This window comes from Magnolia sinica, chromosome 3 (genome assembly GCF_029962835.1).
Source record: "Magnolia sinica isolate HGM2019 chromosome 3, MsV1, whole genome shotgun sequence".
Taxonomy (NCBI): Eukaryota; Viridiplantae; Streptophyta; class Magnoliopsida; order Magnoliales; family Magnoliaceae; genus Magnolia; species Magnolia sinica.
In genome coordinates, this window is record NC_080575.1 from 87,401,688 (window position 1) to 87,425,478 (window position 23,791).

General features: G+C 40.8%; 1 protein-coding gene across 2 annotated transcripts in view; it reads left to right on the forward strand.

Annotated features, from left to right (window-relative positions):
- The window catches only part of LOC131240149 (probable cyclic nucleotide-gated ion channel 5), a 96,191-nt gene that overhangs the window by 18,672 nt on the left and 53,728 nt on the right, over positions 1 to 23,791 (forward strand). Inside the window, exons 2-3 of one of the 2 annotated variants that reach the window (XM_058238218.1) lie at positions 8,233 to 8,414; positions 11,507 to 12,083. In XM_058238218.1, the coding sequence (XP_058094201.1) occupies positions 8,356 to 8,414; positions 11,507 to 12,083 (636 nt within the window). In that variant the 5' untranslated portion in view covers positions 8,233 to 8,355. The remainder of the gene's footprint in view (positions 1 to 8,232; positions 8,415 to 11,506; positions 12,084 to 23,791) is intronic. The other variant, XM_058238220.1, reaches the window with a different exon arrangement.

The following is a 23,791-nucleotide window of genomic DNA, read 5'->3' on the forward strand; positions in this document are numbered from 1 at the left end:
GAAACTTTCCTTTTTCTTTTTCTTTAGAAACTAGGTTGTTTTTTTTAGAAACTTTTTTAATTCGTTTTTTATTTTATTTTTTAGAAGCTTTCCTAATTTGTTTCTTTAGAAACTTTCCTAATTTGTTTTTAGAAACTTTCCTTTTTCGTTTTTAGAAACTAGGTTGCTTTTCTTTAGAAACTTTCCTAATTTGTTTTTTTTTTAGAAACTTTCCTAACTTGTTTTAAAAACTTTCCTTTTTCGTTTTTAGAAACTTGGTTGTTTCTTAAAAAAAACTTATATTTTGACAATTATATTACTGAATTTTGGTTGGCACCCTACACTAAATATGGAACAATTGCAAGAGTCACTAAACAAGCTGTCCCAGAAGTTGGAGTTTATGATTAAGCGCTTGGAAATGGACCAATGCTTTGAACAACTTGATGTACGCATTACCCGACTAAAGACCATCGCCAGGACAAACCCCACCATCGAGGTAGATGTCCAATCTCAGGCAGGTGGCCTGTAGGATAGAACAATGAATGGAGTTGGTCAATAATCAATTATGGGTGTGCACCCGTGCACCCACCCCATGAGAGACATCAAGACCACTATTTTGAGGGGTACAACATGTGCGGCCTTGTGGCTGGAGAGAGTGCACCAGAGGCTAGTGTAGAGTTACCCACTGAGGCCATTCCGGTAATGGATGAGTTACGTAATGTCTTTCCTGATGATCTACCGGATGAGTCTCCCTCTAGGAGGGATATAAAGCACACCAAAACATGGGACACCATAATACCTACAACCGAGTTTACGTTGAATAGTTCTGTCGATAGGTCCACAGGTCTAAGTTCTCGTGAAGTCGTTACTGGTTATAAATCTAGGAAACCTATTGATCTTGTCCCTATGTCACTGTCCCATAGGCTGTCAAAGTCTGCATAGTCTTTTGCGCATCACATTCATTCATGGCATCAAGAAATCAGGCAGAAAATCATGACGAGTAATGAACATTGCACATTTTTTGCAGACCAGCATAAACGTTTCAAAGGATTTAATATTGGAGACTTCGTGATGGTCCTCACATTTTCTGCAGACCAGCATAAACGTTTCAAAGGATTCAATATTGGGGACTCCGTGATGGTCCGCATCAGCCTCGAGTGGTACCCTTCGAGGGCCGTTCGTAAGTTACACGCGCGTAGCGCTGGACCCTTCAAAATTATAAAACGAAACGGTCTCAATGTGTATGAGGTAGATCTTCCACCTTCCATGGGAATTAGTTTCACATCCGATGTGGAGGATTTAGTTACTTTTTAGGGGATCACTGATACTTTGTCCGGCCCTTCGCCCACCCATCCTGATTCCTCATATTTATCCCTTGAACCATGGCCCTTTCTCGACCCATTTTCCCAGCCTCTACCTCCCATACCTACCTTTCCCGACCCATTTTTCCAGCCTCTATGTCCCATACCTACCCATCCCGACTCATTTTCTTAGCCTTTACCTCCCATACGTACCCTTCACAACCCATTTTTCCAGCCTCTACGTCCCATAACTATCCGTCCCGACCCATTTTCCCAGCCTCTACCTCCTATACCTACCCGTCCCGATCCATCTTTCCAGCCTCTACATCCCATACCCATCCTTCCCGACTCATTTTCCCAGCCTCTACCTCCCATACCTAACCTTCACACACCCAAAAAGGAAATAGAGGATGTCCTGAACCATCAGATAGTTTCAATGTCGGACGGTGAGTTTCAGAAGTACGTGGTTAAGTGGAAGTCACGTCCAACTTCAACCAATACGTGGCTCGCTGAGGAGCTTTAGAGACTTGATCCTTATATCTCGGAGCAGTTCAGGAGTTTTATTTCGTCAGTGGCGAAATCTTCGCAACTGGAGAGAATTGATGGGGACATCCCACGCACTCCGTCCACACGTGCACGCACACCACCCCCCACGCTCGTACGCCAGAAGAAGGAGGGCCCCACTGTCGATCTGGATCGATGACAACGTCCAGGGAGGGCCTCCTAGCTAGAAGACGAAGTTTTGATTCAAAAGAGTGGGCTCGTTAGTCAAGAAAAGCCCATCATGGGATCTCATGATCGTGGCCTACTAGTCAGATTGATTTCATATTTTAGGTTTTGTTTATTGTTATTATTTAGAACATCATGAACGCTTTAGATTTCTTTGTTTGATTTTTATTTTAGTTTACTTCATCGCCAAGTAATAGGTTTCGCACATGGCGCGAGTTTTGAGGTGTAAGGTTTTCCCATAAATAGGCACCCCTTGTAGTTCTTTTGATGCATTGAAGATTAATAAAAATTCTGCGTTTTCTTACTCTTTGAGTTGTGAAGCCTAATTGGGTGCGAAGCCCTCCCTTCTTCGAAGGGCTAACTATCGTGGTGCGAAGCCACATATATCTCGATCCGCCCCTATCTTCTATCATCCATACTTCCCACCTTCTTCCATCCATATTTTTATTCTCCTACAATCATCTATGTTTCAAATCCATCTTCTATTGTAGCCGTTTTTCTCTACAACAGATTTCTAGAATCTGGCCCTGCAGGAGGGCTGAAACTTCCGCAGAGTACCACGCACAAACCGTACATCGGATCGAGCTAAGATTTGGGGGTTTTGGAGTCCATCCCTGGCCGACTAGGGCCAAGGTGGCCTTTTTCTGAATAGTGGGTCCCACACACGTGCGGTCGGGATCACACACACGTGCGTCTGGGCCATTGTTGTTGTCTACGCGTGCGATACTTCTCTGGTTCGTCTCTCTCATCTCTTTCACTCTTCTTTCATCCAAAATCCCTAAACCTAACCCTAAATTACTCAAATCTTCAATTTTATGCCCCTTTTCTTACCCTAGGGTTCCCCGAATTGGAATTTCTGAATCCCTTGGATTAGGGACTGATTACTATACATGTGTGGATGATTATTTCTTATCTTTGAGTATCGTTTAGCTCATAATTTTTATTGATCCAGCCCTATCATGTGTAGGCCTGGACCCACATAGATTCCCCTTAATTGTCTGGGCCATTGTTGTTGTCTACGCGTGCGATACTTCTTTGGTTCGTCTCTCTCATCTCTTTCACTCTTCTTTCATCCAAAATCCCTAAACCTAACCCTAAATTACTCAAATCTTCAATTTTATGCCCCTTTTCTTACCCTAGGGTTCCCCGAATTGGAATTTCTGAATCCCTTGGATTAGGGACTGATTACTATACATGTGTGGATGATTATTTCTTATCTTTGAGTATCGTTTAGCTCATAATTTTTATTGATCCAGCCCTATCATGTGTAGGCCTGGACCCACATAGATTCCCCTTAATTGAATGTTTGGACTTTCATGTGGGATATGGAATTTGTGTAATTGTTTCTGAACTAACGTGATCTTAAGCCTGAAATCTCACATATCATATTTAATTTTCATGTCCTGCATCAATAGGTTTCTCTATCGAAGTTGGAAAGTCATTTATGAAGAATTAGTTTGGCGGACATTTCTAAAGTATTACTTTGAAAAACTTTTTAGCACTTCTTGTGAAACTCTTCTACTTCTTGTGGAAATGGAAAACTGTTTTCGGACTTCCAAGCAGTATAAATATAATTTCTGCCAGAAACTAGTTTTCTTTAAAACATTGGATGGGTTCCCAAACAGGGCCTCAGTGGAAACACCATGGCTCTTATGTAGTGGATGAGTTACCACCACTTTTCTATGAGAAACAATATAATTGTTTTCGCTTTAAAAGGGAAATGAGAAAAAGCCTGTAATGACTTTTGCTGGAGAAATTGAAGAGGTGAGTTGCAGCTCATGTTCCATGGAGGCGCATTTACCATTTGGGGATTTATGCAAACGTGCTAATTGCCATCCCAAAATCCATGCTGGTCCAGACATTTAGGTGGTTCACATATTTATGCTGAATATAGGCCGTTGGCGATTTTCATACAGTCCATTTTCCTTAATCGGTTACTTATCGGCTGTAGCGATCGATACATATCACGTAACGGTCATACATATCAGTAACGGCCAAGCCCATTATGTGATATGGGGTCAAAACGATTGACCCCTGGAAAACAATACTGTAACAGGCGTTACAACCCATAACGGTCGTTACTGAACCGTAACGGTCGTCACGCACAGTAACTCTAAAAGAAAAAAGAAAAACATTTACTTGATTTTTTCTTATTCTTCCTCGTTTTCATTCTCTTCTTCTTCTTCATATAGTATTGCTGCGACGCTGCTACGACGACTTTTACTTCTTCTTCTTTCCCTCTTGTGTGCCAACCCCGCCCCCCCCCCTCTTTTTCCCACTTAACCTTTTTTTAATACTCTGTGGCGTACGCCACTTAGTGCACATGCACTATTTCGGTGCATGGGGCCCACCGTGATATATGGTTGTATATCCATGCCATCCATCAATTTTTTCCAGTTCATTTTAGGTCATGGTCCCTAAAATGAAGTAGATCCAAAACTTAAGTGGACCATGGTAGGGATTGAATTGAATGTCCACCGTTAAAAACTTCCTGAGGGGCCCACTATGATGTTTATTCGAAATCGAACCTATTGATAAGCTCACATAGACCTGGACTAAGGGAAAACACAAATAGCATCTTGATCCAAAACATCTTTTTGGTGTCAAGAAGCTTTTAATGGTGGAAATTCAATCCCACTTTGTTGTCCACCTGTGATTTGGATTTTCCTCATTTTTTGAACCGTGCCCTAAAATGAGTTGGCAAAGAGGATTGACGGCATGGATATACAATAAATGCGTTGAGATGGGCCTCACACTCAAGGCATAACTCATTATGGTCTACCTGAGATTTAGGTCAACCTGATTTTTGGGACAATGCCTAAAATGAGTTGGCAAAACATATTAACGACATGAATATAAAAATTCATTGAGGGGTGCCCCACATTTAGGGCCTCATCCACTAGTGGTCCATTGAAGATCTGGATTTGCCTCATTTTTGGACCATGCTGTAAAATGAGTTGGTAAAATGGATGGACGACATGGATATACAATACATACATCGAGGTGGGCCCCACGTGGCCTTAAAATATTGTGCATGAGGTATATATTGAGTCAACAAAATTAATTAATTACATTATGGGACCATTGTTACTAAGTCACGGTCCAAAAGTTAAATTGTTTGAACAATTTTCACCGTTAATTTGCAGACACTTGTTTTTCGAATTAAGACCATTTGATATTTTTCTTTCTTCACTATCCAACAAATGTCCGCCAATCCATTGGTGGGATAAGTGCCAAAAGATTGCATTAATTTGAGGTTGATTTGGGGCATCGAATAGTCTCCCAAATTAGCCCCAAATTGGTAAAACTATTTACCCGAATTTAATTTTATTTTTTTAAAGATCTATGGGGGAAAATGATATCAAATTGTTAAGTATATGAGTTATATAATAGGACACAAAAGTCCCTAAACTCTGTATATTGAGATGAAATAGAGTATATAAATATACCAATGCTATAAAAAATAGTAAAACCTGCAAATATGAGATGTTTTGGTATTACATTCATTATAGTAAATTTATATTGATATTTATATAGTAAGAAAATTAAATATAAAAGGTTTGCAGTCAATTCTAGGTTATCAGGTTCATAAATCTATCAGACAACCCGATATAACATTCTCACCACAGATTGGGCATTTACACTACCATAAACATGTTCAAAATTATAAGGGCGTGTTTGGATTCATGTTTGGGAGTGTATAGTATCATATTGAGACCCTTGATGGGACATGTCCTTTGTTTGTTTTCGAACGGCCGGGCGACGCATTCCACGCGCACGAATACGCCCTAGAACCACTTTTCGTCATCGATTGGATAGTACCCGCTGACGGCTATTCAATGTCCGATCCGTCTCTTCGCTCGATCGTATTGAAGAGGGATTGAAGTCGAAAATACACCATATCAAAGCCGCCTCTGTCTTTATCAAAAAAAAAAAAAAACAATCGGAACCCGGATGATAGTCGCTAGCAGTCACTAATGCTGATCCGGCTGCATTGCTGCACGGCAATCCAGCCATTAGCTACACCGCTAATGTCGCTGTTGCTTTGGACAGCTGCTAACAGAGATGGTTCTGACTCTGCCTTCTTCTCCAAAGACGGCAACAGAGAAGATGGCAAGGCCATTGCTGCCGGAAATCACAAATGGGTTTCTCCAGGTGCGGCAACTATTAATGGCTTTCGGCGGTGCTGGAAGGTGTGGATGGGCAAGTAAGGGGTGTGCACTGTTGTTGGCCATGGCTGATGGAGTTTTTCGTTGTGGTAATCAGTCACCAGCAACACCGAGAAACAGATGTGTGTTCGGCCATTAATGGTGGTCAGCAGCAATGGAAGAGGATGATGGGTAGAAGTTCGCCGTTGTCGGCCATGGCAACGGCATCGCTGTGATCCAATCTGATGGGTAGAGTCTCACATCCCATGTTGTAACATGATCTGGGAAAACTGATGAATGGAGTTGATTCCACGAACATCACAACGGGTCACACCCAGCTTCCTGTCGCGCACAATCTGAGTCCTGACAAAGCCCGCAATTCCGGCCCGAATTTTGTGGTGAAAGAAACCCAAAAAATCGAGACCATATAACTCAGTTCGGCATTTGTATCGCCACACTGATTGTGTAGTACGATGACCATGGCTGCCCTATGGCCATCAGCTCACAGTCAGTGCAGGCTGGTGTCCCAGGCCCTTATACGTCGTTTCCAAACATTGATCTGACACGAAATTGTATACATGCTAGGATAATACATCCTATCCAAACATTGGTTAGTGGTACGTTTCTGATGGATATATTCTGAATATCGCCCAACTATACGTGAACTGTACCGGAATACAATACAATACACCCAAAACGTGAATCCAAACAGGCCCTAAATGAATGCATATTTGGAATATTTAAATTTTTTCAAATTTTCTGAATTTTTTTTCTGGATTTTTTGGAGAAAAAATTGACCGATACAGAGCTGTATTGCCTGTTTCACCGATTCAGCATATCCTTAACAATGGGCACTGTTACGTCCACAATTACCACTATGGAACACCTTGGTGATGAGTGAATTGGTCTGAACCTTGGTTTATGGGCAAGGGAATGTTTATGGTTTGCCCCACCTATCTATTGACCCTTAGATCCCATGTGTATGCCACACTTTTTTTTTTTTTGTTGGGGGGAGAGAGTGCTTGTAGTGTTTTGTCATTTTTCCATCATGAAGTTATTATTCTATTCTGAAGTTCATGGCAGCAGATCTTTGCAAATACCCCGAAAATTGAGATGGATGCTTGCAAAATTCCATAATAGAGGTGGTTTTATGCAAAATCCTCAAACCATGGGTGGCAATATACAAAATCGCCTTCATTGAAGTAGGATATCAAAACAACATAGCATGGGATATGAGGAGAGGGAGAGAGAGAGTGTATGAGGAGAGGGAGAGAGTGCTTGTAGTGTTTTGTCATTTTTCCATCATGAAGTTATTATTCTATTCTAAAGTTCATGGCACACAGATCTTTGCAAATACCCCGAAAATTGAGATGGATGCTTGCAAAATTCCATAATAGAGGTGGTTTTATGCAAAATCCTCAAACCATGGGTGGCAATATACAAAATTGCCTTCATTGAAGTACGATATCAAAACAAGATAGCATGGGATATGACATATTGGGAGAAGGGATAAAGAGCAGTAGTTGCATTCGTGAAAATTCAGTAGCATTTTTGAATTAAATTATAGACAGTCTCCTTATGCATTATCACCTTTTAAGAAAAAGTCCCCTTATACATTCTCATTTACTCCCATGTAGGCTCTAACACTAATCAGATATGCAATATTGAGACTCATTTTTATCTTCAATTGAAGATTCATCCATTACAAGCATTGCTTACTCAAGAAAGTAGGATTTTGGGTGGGCCCAAACATGTATGTGCCATGACTCTAAAATCAGGTGGTTGGGTCTGAGGACCCTAATTGATACTTTTTACATTTAGCCCACCTGAGCAGCCTGATTTTTAAGATGTGACAGATGCATGGTGGGGCCCACTTGATGAATGGCCTCCTCAAGTTTCGAAAAGAATCCAAGTATCAACGTGCAATAATTTATGTGCTGTATCAAATGTGACAATACATTGTTTTATATCATGTAGGTATGTATGATTTGTTTCTTGCCTCTTAATGGGTCTGTCGGTCCTGAACATGACTTGTTAGAGTCTATCATTTATGCCTGGATGAATTTGTGGTACAGGAGTCTTGTGTAGTTGATATCAGATGCGCCATCTTTTTAAACTGAACTGCACAACTCTTCTATGGATGGTGAGGTCGTGAGGTTCTGCAACTTGGCATTTTTGTGACAGTGCAGTTTAGCAACATGTTTGATTGTGGTTACAAGTCCCAGTTTATTGGTGGACAAAGAGAGAAGTTTGTAAGGTACATGGATTCTTTGATGGAACAACAAGTTCGTATTTTATGCCAATTATACTATATAACTAATATTTGATTTTACTGTTCCATGCTTTTCTCTAGCTGATGCCCCCGCCGGGGGTTTTTTTTGAAAGATAACTGGAATTTTATTAAAAACCAAAAGAAACTACAAGCCACAAGACAGCGGCCCAGCTACATCCCAAGAAAAAGAAGATTACAGTCCTTAAGTTTTTCACCGATGGAGGCCCACTCGATGAGTAACAGCCTTTCCCTTTGGGAAATACTCTCTGCCAGCTTGCTCTCATTATGAAAGCATATATTCTTTCCTCCCACACGGACCACCAAACAGTGTGAATGGCCATTCTCCATAGCCTAGTCCTTTTGATTGCCCAAATTCACTCCATGACAAGCTTTTAAGAGATCACCCGCTGTTGAGGGAAAAGACCACAAAACGCTAAATCGAGACAATATCTGTCCAAATCAGATTAATGAACCAACAATGGACAAATAAGTGGTCCATGGTTTCCTTGTTTTCCATGCAGAAAAGGCAAATATTTGGGATATCATCGCCCTCTTTCGAAGATTGTCCACTGTCAAAACCTTCTTTTTGCCTACTAACCAACCAAATGCCGTGATCTTGGGGGAACCTCATAATGCCAAACATGCTCTGTCAGTGCCTCTTCTACACGGTGGTTCCCAAAACACCTCACCCCCAACAAAGGAGAAACACTCGGAGACAACAATGGAAGGATCTGGAACAAGATGGAAAATCCACAGGAATTCCCTTTTAAGTGGAGCATCTCCCTCCCAAATGTCTTCCCAAAATTGAATTCTCTCACCATTCCCAAGGGAAGATCTGATACCTTCCTGAAATTGTCGACTTTATGGACATCACGCCTTTCCATAATGCTGAAGATCTATAAATGGAGGAGTCTCTAGTCCACCGCCCTTCTTCCGAGCAACCATACTTGCTTTTGATGATCTTATTCCAAAGCGTCCCTTACTCATTCCCAAGCCTCTAAATCCACTTACGTGGTAGTGCCAAAATCATATTTTTGAGGTTTTTAATGCCTGCCCCACCATCCCGGAAAGCCTTACAAGCCTCGTTCCAGGCAACGAGGTGAAACCTAGCTGACGGCCCCTTGGAGATCTCTCTTTCCAGATGTTGTTTCATCATATACCAAAAGCATTGGAGTTGATTGCTTGAGCTCCTTGCTTGTATCATTGTAAAAATTGAGTTCAAGATTCAAACGTGAACTGTTTCTTTTATCAAATTCTTTTTTGATTGTCAACACAATTTTGTTGAAAAGATAAAAAGGGAAAACATATCTATCAAAATATTGGGTAGGCATTTACACATACAAGTGATTTCAATTCATAGACACTGTTAGCAAGAAAATCTGGTAAGACTTTGCTTGCGCCTAGAAACGTGACTGAAGCCTGTAGGAAAAGAGGCAGCCTGTGCCTTATTAATATAATTCTGATTTTTTTTTTTTTTAAAAATGATGATAGGGTGTCTCCATCCTTTTTTAAGGCGAGACTAATCCCTGAAGATGCATACAATCACTCGCAAACCACGTGCATTGGGTAAAGCACGGGGAGAGGAATTGAACTTGCGTCTGTGGGGAGCAAACCCACGGCGCTAGCCATTCACCCAAGCCCTGGGTGGGTTAAAATAAATCTGATTTCACAGTAAATGTGTTTGAACAGAATCTATTCTCCCAGTGAGAAACAGCAGATACTATTTCTGGATCGGATGAGATCAGATCTGTTTGGGCAAGCATCCACAAGAGAATGCAGATGATTGTATCAGTTCTTCAAGAAACACAACTCATGATCTTTGCGTAAAAGAAATAATTCAATGATGGAGTAGATTCACATTGCTTCCATGATTGGCAGATAGCTCCACTGCTGAAAAAAAAAGCACTTCACTGCCAAAAAAAAAAAAAAAACCTTCGCTGATTTATTGCTGATAATATCAGCTGCATGACCTTACAAACACAACAACAATCTTTGGATCAACCAGCTCATTGTTCTCTTGTGTGGAAGAAGAAGGACGAATGAAGTTAATTTCGTGAGTGGAACAAAGCAGGAGAGAGAATGGAGCTGTAGTATCTGTCCATCAGATATTACCACTCTGAATTGATGTAGAATGAGAAGGAGATCAGAAGAGAAGTTTGTCTGGGTGGAGCCGACTAAGGTGGTCGACTAATCCTTTTATTATACTAAAGTTATTTCTAAGGACCTAATTGCGGTTGATGACAGAAACAAAGATGCCCATGCATCAAGTGCATCCACTTCAAAATGTTTCTCTTTTAGTTCTGGAAAAATAAATCTGAATCATGTGCTGACTTAACAATAAGGTCCATAAAAGTGAAGTATTCTGATTTTTTAACAAATGTGAAAAGCAGGTATCATCTTAGAAGAAGTTTTGCATTTTTTCCCTTCTTGATGATTGCTTGCATTTTTTCCCTCTTGAAATTTTCTTTTGCTCAGCATAAATACTGACCTGACTTTGTTTCAGCTGTCAATCACTTGACTTCGATACTGCTTCATAGATACAATGGCAATGTTTTCTCATTTTCTATGTATTCTATTTTAAGAGGGTTCCAATTGTTCTAGTTCGGGATTGAAATTTTTCTTGGCACGTCCATTTTAGCTCTCTCCATAAGCTTTCTTTCTATAAAGCTTCCAAGGTTCGTTTTAAAATCTAAAATTGAGTTCCTTGCCTTGCATTCAAGCTGCTGCTCCTGCTTTGGGATCTCGCACCTGATTGCTAGGCACTTAAACTTCCTGACATTTTAAGAACAACTGCGTCCCTCCTCTGCACCGAGTCTACCCCCTTGTATGTGTTGTGCAAACAAGAGTTTGAAATGCGTGTTTTTTTGTCAATTATGATATATTTACCTTTTTTTTTTTTAAATTACCTATGTTGAAAGTTTTCATAGTTGGATTGAAAATGATTTTATTATGGCATGTCCAGGATGGTGCTGACTGTGCTTCTTTCTTTGAATTGATGGGATTTACACATTTTCTTGAGTACTATGGCAAAATAGGAATTTAATTATGGTTTCTACTGGCGTTGTATTATGTTTTAGGCTGGATGACTTGGACTCTAGATTATCCTTGGCTTCTGATACAGGCGGAATGAATAGATGTGGATTCAGCATTGAGGCGCTAGGTCATAAATCCAAAACCCCATCAAAATCCTTTAGGAAAGGAGTGCAAAAGGGATCTGAAGGCCTTAAGTCAATTGGTCGATCACTTCGCTTTGGGGTTTCCAGGGCTGTGTTTCCAGAAGATCTTAAGGTGTCAGAGAAGAAGATATTTGATCCTCAAGATAAATTCCTTCAGATATGGAATAGGCTTTTCGTCATATCTTGCATTCTTGCAGTGTCGGTGGATCCTTTGTTCTTTTATCTTCCATTTGTTGATAATAAATCAAATTGCCTTGGTATAGATCGAAAGTTAGCAATTACATCTACCACAGTAAGAACAGTCATTGATGCTTTCTATGTGATTCGCATGGCCCTTCAATTCCGAACAGCTTACATTGCTCCATCATCTCGGGTTTTCGGGAGAGGTGAACTTGTGATAGACCCTGCACAGATAGCCAAGCGGTATTTGAGTCGGTACTTTATCATCGACTTCCTTGCTGTACTGCCCCTTCCACAGGTTTGAAGAATTTTGTTTGTTTTAGGTTTGTTGTTTTCTTAACTTCACGGTAGCTTGCGTGCCTCTAGTTGCACACTTCTATCTGCGATAAGAACTATATTTATTTTCTCTAGATGGTGATGGTATTTGCATTTATGAAATATTACTTTTTATGGTTTTCCAGATGGAACTACTTATCATGCTTGAAAATGTGTTTTTTCGTTGCGATATTTGCTATTTGGCTGCTCCATCTTGTAGTTATTGCATATTTTTTCTTACTCTCTGGAAGTGTCTCATGTGGTACCTTATTTGTATATAATGTTGAAGTATCTCTTAGTCAATACTTGTTTTTTGTTTTTTTGTTTTTTTTTTTTGGTTTTTGAAAGATGATGCAACTTTGTTAGGGCCAATGGCCAAAACAAACTAAAGACAGACAAAAAAACAACAAAAAACACAACAGGAATAGAAAAACAAACAATTAAAGAAAAGAAATAAACATCAGCCCCAATAGAAAATAGCCCCGCCAACCAATATAGGCAGTAGGCACCCACTCCCTTATATACAAGATAACTTGACTAAGAACCCCATCGGCAGACCCACTCTGATTACAAAAGCCCCGATTATTTCTTTCACTCCAAAGGGACCACAGGAAGGCAAGTAAGGCAATCTTAACATCTGGGCTTATCCTCCCCACCTCGGCAAATGCCAAGAACGAAACAAACTTTCATTCGAGCTTGACTTCACCTCAAAGACGTCTGAATATCGAAGGATTCCGGACCATGTAATTCAGAAAATGAGCAGTTGATAAACAAATGGTCTATAGATTCCTCAGCTTTCATACACAGGAGACAGATGTTCGGCAAAACCATGGATCTATTTTCAAAGACCGTCAATGGTAAGGATCTTATTTCTCCTAGCTAGCCAAGCAAATGCAACAACTTTAGGAGGAATCTTATAGCTTCTAGAATTGGCCTGAGGTAGCTGCAAGTAGATGGAACAAACAAAAAACAACTTGGATTTGCGAGGGCGCCAGAAGAGGGAGTCTTCCACATTCGGAGAGCGAAATCCCCTGCAAATGACAATGAAGAGATAGCAAATCATCGAATTCAGAGTCATATATGTCTCGATGACATGGCGGAACCGACACCCGCTTAGAGTCAAGACTCGAGAAGCACCCAGCAATAGAGATATCAGGCACAGGATAATTGAGCCAGCCCGGGAAAGGATGAACGCAGCCAAATTGCCACACCAAACATCTTCCTAGAACCCGACCCTTGTTCCCATCTCAACAGCAAAGCTGATACCTGGAAACACCTTAGGGGCTACCCAGGGGAGATCCTTTCACAGAAAAGGAGGCACGATACAAAGAGGAATCTTGATCCACCACCCCATGGGAGACGATCCATACTTGGCAGCAATGATCCTCCTCCATAGATTGGACTATTAGCTAATACTTGTTAAGCCACAAAATTAAATAATTTACAGGAAATGCTACTGTGAACTATACATTTCTTTGAGCTCTATGAAATACATTTCCTACAAACATGGGCTGTCAATAGGTACTTGGATCTAGGGGTACACGAGATACCTGACCTGATTAAAACAGTTATGGATTCTAAAAGTAGACATTTTTTAAAAGTGGGCCAGGTTCACATCCATTTAAACAAACCCAGTTAATAAGTGGGTTGGTTTGATATTTATTATTTTTTACTTTTGAAGTTCAGGGGATGACCCAAAAAATGCGAAGGACAAGGAAGTTACATAGAAGACCAAATAGCAGATCAAAACAGAAGTTGTCATATTTATGACTAATTTCATCTTCAAATGGAAGTTAGAAACTGAAGCCGTCGAAAGGATGGTACTGAAAATCAGTTATGTAACAACCATAATGCACCAGTGGGGGCCATTACATGATATGAGGTTGTGACGGACAAAATGGATTTTTTTTTTTTTTTTGGTTTAAAAGAAAAAGGGCACTATAATGAATGGATAAATTTTCTTCCTTAGATTTTTTTAAAACTGTTTTAGGGCCATAATGACCATTACGGGGGCCATAACGGCCTGTATCGTAATGGCGATAAGGCTAGCCGTTATGGCCACCATGACATTTTTTTTGAGTAGCACCATGATTGTTACTGAATAATGCCTTGATTGAAAGGGGAAGGGCTCTTTGGGGGATAGGAAAGAGATGTCCAAGAAAAGCTATAATGTTGATGGTTGTAATTCTGGATGGAACACAGGGTCTTTCACGTGAATATGCAACGACATTCTTCAAGCTTGCCTGCAAATGCAATTGTTGACATATTGCAGGGGAAGCAGAGGTAGCACAACTCTGGGCTTTGGAAATCATTTACATTTTTGTTTGCATCAGTGGCAAGTCCATTAGGGCTTTATGGTGGACAGATGGGCAACACAAAATTCTCCTGTGTATCAAGAGTCATCCTGGTCGAGGCTCAAAATAGTTAGCAAGGGTAGGACGAAAAATATGTATCATCAAAGGAGATCCGTGGAGAAGATGGAGAGAATGTGCAACACTAAGGTGGGGTTCAAATGGAGTAAAAACATGCAAAATGGTTAAGGTCCTAGGCCAATGATAGGATTGGTTGGAAAACATGCAAGTTAAAATGTGTTGAAGGTGCACAAAACTTTGAGCACTAAAGGTGCATTGGGGCCAAAGGTGGCAATTGGCCGTCTAGCCCAATGGACTCATCTTGGTTGGCTCAGTGTTTGGACCAGGCTGGCTAGCATTTCAGGCCTAGGAAGCCTGATAAGGCTCGGTCCAACATCCCAGTTTAAATTTGGGCCAGACTGTTCTTTCTTGCAAGGTTAGCCGGCCATTTGGATCTGAATTCTGTTGTGGCCAAACCAAGTGGTGGGGTTCCTGTCAGACATGTATGTGAGGCTCACCCTGAGACAATCCAAACCGCCATTTCTTCACACTGTCAATTAGATTTTTTTTGGAGGAACTAAGCATGGATAGTAACAATAAGTTGGATACTTTGGAATATCAGAAGGCATGCTCATTGAGGTATCCCGAGCTTTCACAAATGGCTTGTGATATGTTGTCTAACCCATTTCTACCATTGCTATAGAATTTGTGTTCAGAACCGGACGCAGATTGGTAAATAAAGTTCGTAGCACATTGAAACTGAATACAATAGAGGCTTTAATAGCTTAGTTGTATTTGTGGCTAACTTTTGATAGTTTAGTTGTATCTGTTGCTAACTTTCAATAGTTTATTTGATGGTTTTGTGGACTTGTTCTCCACCTCCACACATAATTTCTTAGGGATTGTGTATGAAGTATGAATGATCACAATCTGCCAAAGAGACAAGTTGTGGTACAGTTGTCTGAGGTGATCAGTTCTCGTTGAAGTGGAGGTTTGCTAATTCCACACGCACGGGAGCATTGAGCATTGACACACACATGCTGATATCGAACCTAAACTGTTTCACACTTCCCTAAAAACCAGCTCCATAAGGGCCCTTGTCCAGCCTAACTAATGTCTGGGCTAGGTTGGGTTGGCATTTTAGGCCTGTAAAACCGAATTGGGTCGGGCTTAGGATGATTGGGTTTATGGTTAGCCCAATAGTACTAGTTCAAAAGCCTAGCTCAACCCAGCTCATTGCTACCTAGCCCTCCATATTCGTGGTATTAGAAAAATAGTACACCTTAGCAAATCTAATTATAAATTGCATACACACTTTTCGAACACATTGGGGTCTTGATCAATCAATGGTTGGGCCACAGTGGGTCCAACAATCATTAATTAAATTTTCATCGTATGTTATGTAATAAGATTTGGACTGATGGTTATTTCATTTTTCATGTCATGCTATGTAAGGTCAGAGCCATTGGTTGGATGACTCCAATTGTCCAACTAGAGTTATGGGAAGTGAGGTCAAGATCAGGGCTGTTGGTTAGATGACCCTAGCTATCCAAGCTTTAGGAGTTACAAATGGAGAACACTTTGTTGAATGGGCAAAAGACTTGTGATCCCCCGATTAGGCTTGTTGGATCCAAGCAACTTCATCTATGACCCATCCTACAAGCTTTACCAAATGCGCACACGTTTCAGAAAAAAAAGCAATAAACTAAAAAATGATACATGTGTCATCTAATCTGGAGACTAGAGACCCACCTGATGAACTTCCTAGATCTAGTTCATATGTGCCAAATCGACATAACGTATGCGGAAAGCATAGATCGTCAAGCTCTAAATGAGGGATATGGCTATGGAATTAGGATTGGCCAGTTGGGTTATCTGGGTTTATTTTATAATAATAATAATGATAATAATGATGATAATAATAATATAGGTGCTTTAAGTGGGCCAGACTGTACCACAAATGACTAATCCCAAGTTCGACCTTGAATTTAAATAAGCCTGTCGGAGTGGGCTTTATTAGGTTCCTTGGACTTGAAATGCCAACCCAGCTCGGTCCAAACTGTGGGCTGGGCTGGCTAGCCCATCGCCATCCCTATAGAGGGCAAACGCCTCTTTCCGAGGGTGCAAAAACAGTTCGCTAGTGAAGGAGATGGAAGAAAAGATTTGCCGCAGATTTTGTCGATGATGCAGCTACAGGCGGTGAGTGATGATGGTGACTGGTGAGTGGTGACTTATGGTGGAGATGCTGAGACGATGTTGAGATCAGTGCTCGAAATATTAGTATCGCGTTATGTATTGCACCCTTGGGATACAGATACGTATCAGTTATCGCATGGGATATATCGGTTGTATCGCGTAATGCATCATTGTTGTTGGAAACATTGGAAATTGGTTGAATTTTTCAATGAAAATTTCAGCAATTGTTAAAAAAGATATCAATACACACTTACAAATCAAAACATTACAAAAAGAAAGTGCACATAATAGGTTTTCTTTGTATGGGGTCCTAATCCATGCGTTGACTAATTGAATTGATGCAAGTATATTCAAAGTTTATTCATATAATTTATAATTGTAAGAAGATGTGTGGAAACACAAGCAATACATTTAAATGCAAAAGAAGAATCACTAAATCAGGTTACATAAATGCTTGATTTTATGTTTGGACACAAAGATTGCAACCAATTTGCGAGAAATTGGGGAAATTTTATTTTTTTTTCAATTTTTTGCAACTCGGTCCTTCTCCTCCAAATCTCAAAATCGAAGCTCCAAATCCATGATTTTTCGTGCAAAATATGAAAAAACATGGATTTGTAACAATTAGACATTGATTTAACATGATTTACAGAAAAAAGCATCGAAAATAAAAAACGCTCATCGGATCGAACATGTGGGATATATCCCACTACTCACGCGTTTCGTATTGCACAGGTGGGATACAAGAAATATTGTGGGATATATCGGCCAATATCGTTGATATTTTAAACACTGGTTGAGATGATGAGGATAATGTTGCTGGTGCGGATCTAGTCGAAGATGATATGAGCGCGGTAAGGCAATAGACGTTGATGGGTCGACAAATCTGGTGCGTATGGCAGATGGATGATCCATTGCAAACAAATAGAGGTGATGAGCTATGGGCTGCTGAGGGCAGTGGTTAATAATGGATATTGAGGAAATTTAATGGCCGATATTGATAGAACCTTGCTCTGGTACTATGTAGATTTAGGGGCTACATTAATCTTATTGTATATAATTCCATTGAGAGTGAAAATAATATTTAGAAGAGGTGGGAGATTTGTAGGAGATCCTAATGAATATACATGTACCTATTCATAGTATGTACAACTGTACATAGATATCCTATAATATTTCAATAGAATTTTCTTCCCCTAACTTAACCTATAAAGATCCTAATGAATATATACATATACCTATCCATAGTATGTACAACTGTACATAGATATCCTATAATATTTCAATAGAATTTTCTTCCCGTAACTTAACCTATAAAGGTTGATAAGAGGGAGGAGTATATGCTGATTGACTCTCAATTCTGGTCTATTGTTTGATTGATCAATTTTGCAATCAATCTACTTCCTCTTTTTCCGAGACTCGTTGTTATTGTTCTTTTTGTTTGCAATCTTTCCTTCATTCAGCTTAATGAGGGCATTTTCCTGCAACTGAAGGAAAATGGGTTTCTCAAGAGTTAAACCTAAATGCGCCTCTGACCACCTTCAATCACCTCACATGTGACACATGACCTGTTGTCTATCCTCTGTTAAATGTGAAGTATGGGCAAATGGATCAATCAACCTTTCTAGACCGTCTTGCTTGGTGGAAGTGTGGCATCCTTGAACCATCCATCAGGTGGGTGGTATCCTCGGTATGCATGAGGTACGGGCTGTTACGCATTGTGGTATCCTTTCTAGGGGGACAGAGTGGAGGTCGCATAGACAACACGGTGGGCCCCACAAATAGGGTTTTGTACCTCATGTATCCCACAGTTACAGGTTCAATAAAACCCATCTATAGAAAGATTTAACGATGGAGTGATTACCTTAGGCTGACTTAGTACTCCCTTTCGACAAAAGCACCAGGAGAAAAATCAATCAATCAGTCATCAAATGAACATCAATAGGAATTGACGCTAGAAGTCATCCTCCCTTCCGTCAGTTTACAAACTTTGAATCATGTTTAATCCAGTTGAATTTCATTGAATTCCCACCATTACATTCTATTCCATGTCAATTCTATTCAACTTGATTCTATTCCGGTATTATTCAAATTAATTGAACAATAGGACAACCTCCAGATTGCATTAGTCTCTTTCAACAAAAAGATTGAAAGAGACTGATGGAAGAGGTAGGCGGGCCACAAAAAATAGGGAATTGGGATTGATTAAAAGCTAATAAGCCTTTGCCTAAATGGATCAATCGTGCATCTGCTGGGAATAGTATCGCCTCAAATGGAGTGGGGACACCCCTGTTGTCATAAGAAAAAAAAAGAATACATGATGTTCATTGTGGACTTTCACTGAGTTGTCCAGGCCACTTTTTTTAGAGAGATAACAGCAATTTGTTAAACGGGCGCGACAAGAGCGCAAAAGAAAACAACTAAGCTACAAAGCAAAGAAAGAGGAGAGGTCTACAGAAGAAACCTCTTTCATACAAGAGGCCCAACTCATAACTAGCATCTTAATTTCCCTAATAGCCTGCTGAACCGAAGTGTTTTTGTTTTGAAATACCCTCCTGTTTCGGTTTCCCAAAATAACCCAAAAAATCCCTAAAAGAATCAGCCTCCAAAGAATCTTGCTGAGTTGTCAAGCCATGAATGGACAAGGTGGCAATCCTTGGCAAATAAGGCCACTGTAATCGTGTTTGATTGAATTATTTGTAGTAATACCAGCAATGGAATGCTTGAGTGAATGATTGATTGATAGATTGGGTTCTTTAGATTCAACAGGTGACTTGGAAAACCTATGGAGGGAATTACCAACTTTGTTGATTGACTAGAGTTAGATTCCTACTGACTGGCTGTCAGATGAAGCAGGTAGGCAACTCAGTTAAAGCATCTTCAATGAAACCCCTTGCTTGCTTAGATTGGCCCTCATTCTTATGTAGGGACAGAAAAATCTTGAGCAATTAGTTGCTGAATCCTCTTTATTTGAGCAATTTAACTAGTAGCAACCTCCCAGTTCAATTTTCGATGAAACCTGTAGCTGGAAGGCATCTGCAGTGGACTCCACCACAAAAGTATTTACTGGTTTTCCTCCAGTTGCTCGAAAGCTTTCTTTAAGGACGGACAAAAGTCAATCCTGCCTTCTCATTTCTATTGATGGATAAGGGGATGTTTCATTTTTGTACTTCCCCATGTTGATGTGATCCAATTCCTACTCTTGGATCGTGAGAGTTTACTTGCTCATACTTTAAAAGTCTACCATTTAGTACCTATCAATCATCAATCTAATATAATAACAGATAGAAAGGGAAGATCGATTTGATCTATTCCTCTATCAATCTATCTATACCTCCAATGAAGGAGATCTTGTCAAGAGCATCAGATCTATTGTGGATGTGCCCTTGTGAAAGGCCATGTTAGGCCATTTGGTGGAATTGTAATAACCCTAGTTCTGGTAGTCAGTCGTATACACTCGCACATACAAAATATACTTCATTGGGTAACTAGTGAATGATTAGAAACACGGTAAAATATATTGTCCTTGTTTACAGTCATCATAGATAGGTTGAATTTTGGGGACAAAATTCTCTTTAAGGGGGGTAGATTGTATCACCCCTTACTTTTAAGTACTCGAGTGTTACCATGAATACCTAGCTTATTGAACTGTTCACCTCACTCTAGCTTGAATTTAACCGTTGGGGGTAATCTTCATCCATAAATCTAGCTATTTGACCATCTAATTATAAAATCAATAATTAGATTCCCACTTAGATAGTCTTTAGGACACGTGGAACTAGTGAGAAGTGATTCTGAAGCAATTGTGTTGTTGGCTATAGCTCTTTAGGAGGTGGCTCACAGGGTCAACTATCCTACCCTATGCATGTGCCTTGTTGATGAGGACATCACGCGCACACGCACGCCCCCCCTACGCACGTACGCAAGGAGGGCCCCACCATTGATTTGGATCGATGACGACGTCCAGGGAGGGCCTCCTAGTTAGAGGACTGCGTTTTGGTTTGTTGGAGTGGACCTGATAGTCTTGTGAATCCCACCATGGGTTCTCGTGATCGTGGCCCGTTATTCTAATTAATCTAGTACTTTGGGTGTTGCTTATTATTGTTATTAGAAATATCATGGACGGTTTAAATTGCTTTGATTAGTTGTTATTTTTGATTACTTCGTCTCCAAGTAATAGGTTGCGCACATGGCGCGAGTTTTGGGGTACAGGGTTTTATTATAAATAGGCACCTCTTGTAGTCTTTTTTCTCATTGAAGATTAATAAAATTTCTGCGTTTGTTTTTCTGCTTCTCTGAGTTTCTGAGTTATAGAAATCCAATTGGGTGTGAAACCCTTCTTCGAAGGGCTAACTACCGTGGTGCGAAGCCACACCCATCTCAATTCGCCCCCACCTTCTACCATCCACATTTTTCCTCCTACGGTCATCCACCTGCAAATTCATCAATATTTTGTAGATGTTTCTCTTGTACAACATATTTCTGGAATCTGGCCCTGCAGGAGGGCTGGAACTTCGGCGGAGCACCACGCACAGATCGTATATCGGATCGACCCAAAACTCGGGGGTTTTGGATTCCACCCCTAGCCGACCAGACTCAAGGAGTCGCTTTCCGGGTTCGTGGTCCCCGCGCACGTGTGGACAGGCCCTTCCCCGTGTGCGTTAGGTCTGACCCGTTGTCCACATGCGGGGACTGTCGTTAGGTCTAATCTTTCCTTTCTGTCATTCCTCTTTTACTTACTTGCCCTAATCCTAACCCTGAAATGTTCAAATTCCCAATTTTATGCCCTTTCTTCAATCTTAGGGTTCCCCGAATTGAAATTTCTGAATCCCTTAGATTGGGGGAATTATTTCTATGCATGTGTGGATGAATTCACCCTCATTTGATTCATGTTTGGTCTATAATTTTGATTGACCAGACATGAATAAGATTCTGGCGCTAGCATGTGTAGACCTAGATCTGCATAAGATTCCCCTTGATTGAGTGTTTGAACTTTTGTGTGGGATGTGGAATTTTGTGTAATTGTTTTTGAACTAGTGTGATCTAAAGCCTGAAAATCTTGCACATCATACTTGAATTTTATGTCCTGCATCAAATTTGGTATCAAAGCTTAGGGTTCTTGTAGGGGAATGCATTGCATGTTTAGGGTTTAGTTTATTTGTGTCCATTCTGCATCAAGTATCATCATATAGAGCTGTTTAGAGGTCCATAATTCCTGATATAAGCTGCTGCATTTTCTGCTATCAGAAAATCCCCATTTCTCTTTGCTGGATTTTCTGTTGACAGATTCTTTCGGCAGATTGGTTGCTGGAAATTGAGTAGTATTGTGTCGTTTCCCCCATATAGTCCTATAGGAGCATTTAGTCCTATCTAGGCGCATATAGTCGTATTAGAAGGTCCTTAAGTTGAGTTAGTAGTTGTACGCCCACACTTACGGGTTGTGGTTTTGGCTTGCACCCTACACTAAACATGGAGCAATTGCAAGAGTCTATGAACAAACTGACCTAGCAGCAGTTTGAGTCTTTGGGTAAGTGCTTGGAACAAAGTATGGACCAACGCTTTGAGTAGTTTAATGTGCGCATTACCCAACTAGAGACCTCCACCCTGGCAAACCCCATAATTGGGGAAGACGCCTAATCTCAGGTAGGTGATCAGGAGGTTAGACCAAGGAATGAAGGTGGCCAAGGAATTGTTCATGGGTGCGCACCCGTGCACACACCCGCGAGGGACATCATGATCAATATGTCTCGGATGTGCAACTCCTCAAGGGAGTTAGAGTAAATGCTTCTACGTTTGATGGCCACTTAGACCCTAAAGCCTTTTTAGACTGGCTGGTGGATATGGACCACTATTTTGAGTGGTATGACATGTTGGATGCTCGTCGAGTCCGATTCGCCAAGATGAAGCTTGTGGGCTAAGCAAAGAGGTTTTGGGCTACTTTAGAGCGAATGAAAGAAAGAGCGAGGGAGCTCCCAATAGTCCATTGGGGAGAAATGAAAGAAACTCTTAAGGAGAAGTACCTCCCTTTCTCTTATCGCTTACGGTTGATTGAGGAACGACAGTCTCTTCAACAGGGTACCATGAGTGTTGTTGAATACATTGAGAAGTTCGAAGAGTACTTTATCCGTTGTGAGGTTGATGAGGACCCCGTACTCACCCTTGCTCGATTTAAAACGGGCCTCCGTTCTGACATTAGGAGAGAATTGCTTGCCAAAGACATAGACACTATTGAGCAGTTGTATCAAGTAGTGTTGGAGGTTGAGCAATACCTCAAAGCATCTGTGGGAAGACGGTTTGACTTTCGCAATTCTAGTACTAAGGTTAACCCTTTTAGGGCTAAACCCAACACTAGATAGCAAAACAAACCTTCCAACAGTTCTCAGTCCATGCCCAAGGATGATAAGAGTAAAGAGATTGTCGGGTCTAGCTTGCGTAGAAGTAGAGCAACTAGGTGTTTTAGGTGTCAGGGGTTTGGTCACTTTGCCTACCAGTGCGGCACGAGAGAGGGCACTAAGGTACTCCTTATTGGTGGTCAAGTAGAAGTAGTGCCCTCAGAGAGTTACGATAAAGAGGAAGAATATGAGCTAGTAGAAACCCCTAGTGATGAGGAAGAGGGAGCGCATGAATCTGCGACCCTTGTAATTGTGCGTTGCGCCTTTGCTCAAGACAAGAACACTAACGATTGGCGCCACAACACGATCTTCTATACTTATGCAATATGTGGGGAAAAGAGCTGTAAGATGATCGTGGATAGTGGTAGTTGTGCCAACGTGACATCGACTAGTACTGTGAACCGTTTGGGCTTGAAGCTTGAAGCCCATCTTCAACCTTATAAAGTGTCCTGGGTTGATGAAACTTCCATTTCAGTCTCGCACCATTGTCTTGTTCTTATTCAGTTTGGATCATATAAAGACACACTTTGGTGTGATGTTGTTCTAATGGATGTTGGCCATATCATTCTGGGTAGACCTTGGCTCTATGACAGGGATGTCACTATATTTGGTCGTTCGAATGTGTGTACATTTTGATTTGAGGGCAAGAAAGTCAAACTAAATCTACTTCCACCCAAGAACACGACTGGAAAGGAGGCCACCACACGGAGTGGTGTGAGCGGCTCAAAAGAATTGAAGGAGTCGAAGTCCAA